General features: G+C 43.2%; 1 protein-coding gene across 1 annotated transcript in view; it reads left to right on the forward strand.

Annotated features, from left to right (window-relative positions):
* The window catches only part of UBC (ubiquitin C), a 27,271-nt gene extending 27,067 nt beyond the window's left edge, over positions 1-204 (forward strand). Inside the window, 1 exon segment of the mRNA XM_059378455.1 lies at positions 1-204. This exon segment is cut by the window's left edge and continues 11 nt beyond it. Within this exon segment, the coding sequence (XP_059234438.1) occupies positions 1-43 (43 nt within the window). The 3' untranslated portion in view covers positions 44-204.
* Positions 205-4,317: the final 4,113 nt, after the last annotated feature.

The following is a 4,317-nucleotide window of genomic DNA, read 5'->3' on the forward strand; positions in this document are numbered from 1 at the left end:
GTCAACTCTCCACCTGGTTCTCCGTCTGAGGGGTGGCTGTTAATTCTTCAGTTTTGAATTCATAGTGCCCAATGATGGCATTGCTCTGCACTATAGCCATTTTGCCCCAATTTAAGTTTAGAAATTACCAGTTTCAGTAATAACTGAGTTACTGGTTTTCTCAATAGCTGTTCAAAATGTTAATAAAAGTTTCGTTGCATGGTAGCATATCTGGTGTCTGTCGTGAAATTATGTAGTGGTGTGGGGACTATTACCTGATTAAAACCATGTTCAAAGAAGGGACTTAGCGTTCAAAAAGTCAGTTTCATCAGCACTAAGTCATTTTGGTTGAGAAAAGGGTGTGTTATGGGGAATTTTTTCTTTATTCAAGGTCTGTCTTAGTGATCTTGATGTATGGGGGAACCATTTCATAAGTATTGCACAATTAAAAGATGCTAAATATGGAGGCTTGCTGAGGGGAAGCAAATTTAATTACTATCTTTCTTTTAAATAGTGGTAAACAAAGCTAATGAAGCATTACGGAGAGGAGATTTTGGTTGAGGCTGCTAAGGTGTGTCATCAAGTATTTTGATTACTGGTTGACTGCTCTTGTTGGCTGTCAAGTGCCTTCCATTCAGGTTCTGACCATAGATTACGAAACCCTAATTTCTCTGCAGTGCATGAGCTTCAAACCAAGTGGAGTCCTCATCAACAGATTTGGAAGAATTCAGGTTTGAGGAATGACCTGATCAAGGCAACTTGTTGACTTTGGTCTTAGGCAACAAATGAAGGGGATTCCTAAAAGTTAGCTCTGCCTAAACATGGGGTTTGAACTCTTCAAAGCTGTTGAGATCAAATGGCATGCTCTGCCAACTGCTAGGTGCCTCATTGGTCCTTAATAACTTCACATTTTTTTAAGGAGAACCAGTAAAATAACAGCAAATGAGCTGAGACTTGACAAAAACCTTCACTAGAGAGCCAGCCAGATGCAAGTAGTTCTTCCACATCCATACTAATAAAACTTTCCAATAAAATGGAATAAGAACCTTACCTGGATGAGAGGGTACCCTTCATTGTTAACGATAACTTAAGTTCTTTCTCCTGCATTCACAATACCCTGTAGGGGAACTTAAGAATGAAAGCGGTTTCCAACTTGGGACAAAATTGGGAGTTGAAGGGAGTGCAATGTAAGGGGGAGAAGTTGGAAGCCCTCTTGGGTTTTCCCAAATTGACACTAGTAGGAAAATAACTTCTGGTGCAAAATCGTGATTTCAAGTGTGCTGTTAGGAGTAAGAACAAGAACTTAGAACAGCAGAGCAGGGAAAGAAGCAGAATGAGAAGTAGGCTTCCTGCTGAGGAGTCCTGTCCTGGGGCTCAATCCCAGCGCTGACATGACCCAAGCCAAAGACACACGGGACTGAACCAGCCAGGTACCCACGGGAGTAGGAACATAAATCATCCAGAGGCATGTGATGACAAAGCTATACATTATGCCTAGAAACAGGCCTCAGTCTGTAGGTATACCTGACTGGCTGGCTTGCTGCATAATTCTGGGAACTCCGTTTTAGCTGTAGTTTATTAATTTCTGCCCTAGAAATTTACTTAAATTTGAGTATGAAATACTAAGTTGGAGCACTGAACCAAGGTTTTCGTTCTAAACTGGACTGTGGAAATAATATTTAGTGGGCTGTTTTCAGTATTTCAACACCCTAGAATGGTAATGCTTGAGCTAGAAAGGGCAAAACAGCTATGTTAAACTTACGGAGTTTTGGAATTTGGAAAATTCACTTTAGATTTAAGGAAACAACATTCACTTTGAGATGGGAAGGATCTTGATACTAGAAGGTGATACCCTCTCCAGTCACAACATTTTTTTTTTTTTTTTTTTTTTTTTTTTTTTTTTTGACAGCCAGAGGGAATACAAGCAGGGGAAGTGGGAGAAGGAGAAGCAGGCTTCCCGCAGAGCAGGGAGCCTGATGTGGGGCTCAATTACACGACCCTGGGATCATGACCTGAGCCGAAGGCAGACGTTAAACGGCTGAGCCACCCAGGTGCCCCCAGTCCCAACATTTTATGGTTGACTTGCTCAATGCCTATTTTTTAGTTCAAGCCAAGAACTCAAATCCAAGTGTCCTGTCAACTAGGAGTTAGATACCTCAAAACTGACACTGTTTTTGTCCTCAAACTAGTGTTTTTAAGGTGGCGTTTTGCTGAATATTCAGAGTTAGAAAATGCCTTTTTCAAGTGAAGCTAGGTTTCGAAGATAAGTCTTGATTCTTTCCTGGACTTTCCTTTACACTTAAAACCCTTGATTAGAAAACCTGGAGAATAAAAGTATTTCACTGAATAAAAACCTAGCGGTGGTTTGGGCATTAGGACTTGAACAGTGTATTATTTCTCCCAAATCTTCACTGTCTTGACAGTTGGCTGCTTTACATAGTCTTGTGGATCTCAAGAATAAAAGATAAAGCTTACGCTGTTTAATTTTCTCAGGGTCTCTTCTGTAGGGGTTCCCTATGAATTCATGGTTTAGCAAATCCTCTCTGCACACCACTTGAAATGTGACCGAGAGAAATGCTCTCTGTGTTGGTCTTCAACAACCTGTGCTCTCAGTTGAGTTTGGGAAATGAGTTCATCACTTGTGGCCTCAAACCTTGCTCTACATTGAACAAAATTGAGGCCAGTTGTACTGTGTGGTTCCTGTTCGTTTCTCTTGACCACTGGTAAGGCACCGGCAATGCTAGGGGGGAAATGTGACTGGGAGTGGTGTTTTGCTTTGGGGATGTTCTAGAAAGGGATGGGAGGGGGGTGATAAAGATGTATTCATGTATCTGAATCCAAGATAACTCATTTTTTTTTTAAGATTTTATTTATTGGGGCACCTGAGTGGCTCAGTGGGTTAAGCCGCTGCCTTCGGCTCAGGTCATGATCTCAGGGTCCTGGGATCGAGTCCCACATTGGGCTCTCTGCTCAGCAGGGGACCTGCTTCCCTCTCTCTCTGCCTGCCTCTCTGCCTACTTGTGATCTATCTCTATCAAATGAATAAATAAAATCTTAAAAAAAAAGATTTTATTTATTTATTTGACAGAGATCACAAGTGGGCAGATCACAAGTAGGCAGAGAGGCAGGCAGAGAGAGAGAGGAAGGGAAGCAGCAGGCTCCCTGCTGAGCAGAGAGCCCGATGCGGGGCTCAATCCCAGGACCCTGGGACCATGACCTGAGCCGAAGGCAGAGGCTTTAACCCACTGAGCCACCCAGGCACCCCTCCAAGATAACTCATGTTTATCACCTAGTCAACGTAATGTTCTTTGTCCTCCTAGAGTTAGTCCCTCATGTAGCTGCAAGAGATACAGTTCTCAATTGCGCTGTTAGTCTAGATGCCTAAGAGCCCATGGGAATAGAGAGACCTGTGTTCTGCCACGGCCTATGGTGAAAGTACCACACCGGCCCCTTAAGAAAATGTTTGCCCTCTACTTCGAATCCAGTAAAAGCAGGGTTTCTTTTAATACATTTCTTCCGAAACAGTGCTCATACCTGTGTGCAAAGATGTGCTAAAAGAGGGACCCCTGGCTCGTTCAGTCAGTAGAGCATGCAATTCTTCATCTTGGGAGTTGGGAGGTCGAGCCTTATGTTGGGGGTAGAGATTAGTTAAAAGATTAAAAAAAAAATATGGGGCGCTTGGGTGGCTCAGTGGGTTAAAGCCTCTGCCTTCAGCTCAGGTCATGATCTCAGGGTCCTGGGATCAAGCCCTGCATCAGGCTCTCTGCTCAGCGGGGAGCCTGTCCCCCCGTCTCTCTGCCTGCCTCTCTGCCTACTTGTGATCTCTGTCTGTCAGAAAAATAAATAAAACCTTTAGAAATAAATAAATAATAAAAAAATTTTTTAAAGGGCTGAGTACTTCCTTGGTTTACTGAAGGCAGTTGGTCCCAGGTCCTAGTCTATGCTGATTCCACTCCAAGATAGTCTTTGTTAGTTCTTGGTGAAATGAAAAAACAACAGCACAGTAAATTTTACATAATTTTAAAAGATTATATGCCCTTGGTGTGTAAAACTGTTGCAGTGGGTTGATTCAGAGTATGGCTCTGGAGACAAGGCTACTTGAGTTCAAATCGCTCTACCACCTACTGTAACCTTGGGCAACTAATTTATCCTGTCAGTACATCATCTGTACTATCCTGTCAGTACATATCCAGTCAGTTCCTCATCTATAAAAATAGTATTACTTAGGGTGCCTGGGTGGCTCAGTGGGTTAAAGCCTCTGCCTTCGGCTCAGGTCATGATCTCAGGGTCCTGGGATTGAGCCCCGCATCGGGCTCTCTGCTCAGCGGGGAGCCTGCT

Source organism: Mustela nigripes, chromosome 16, assembly GCF_022355385.1.
Source record: "Mustela nigripes isolate SB6536 chromosome 16, MUSNIG.SB6536, whole genome shotgun sequence".
In the NCBI taxonomy this organism is placed as follows: domain Eukaryota; kingdom Metazoa; phylum Chordata; class Mammalia; order Carnivora; family Mustelidae; genus Mustela; species Mustela nigripes.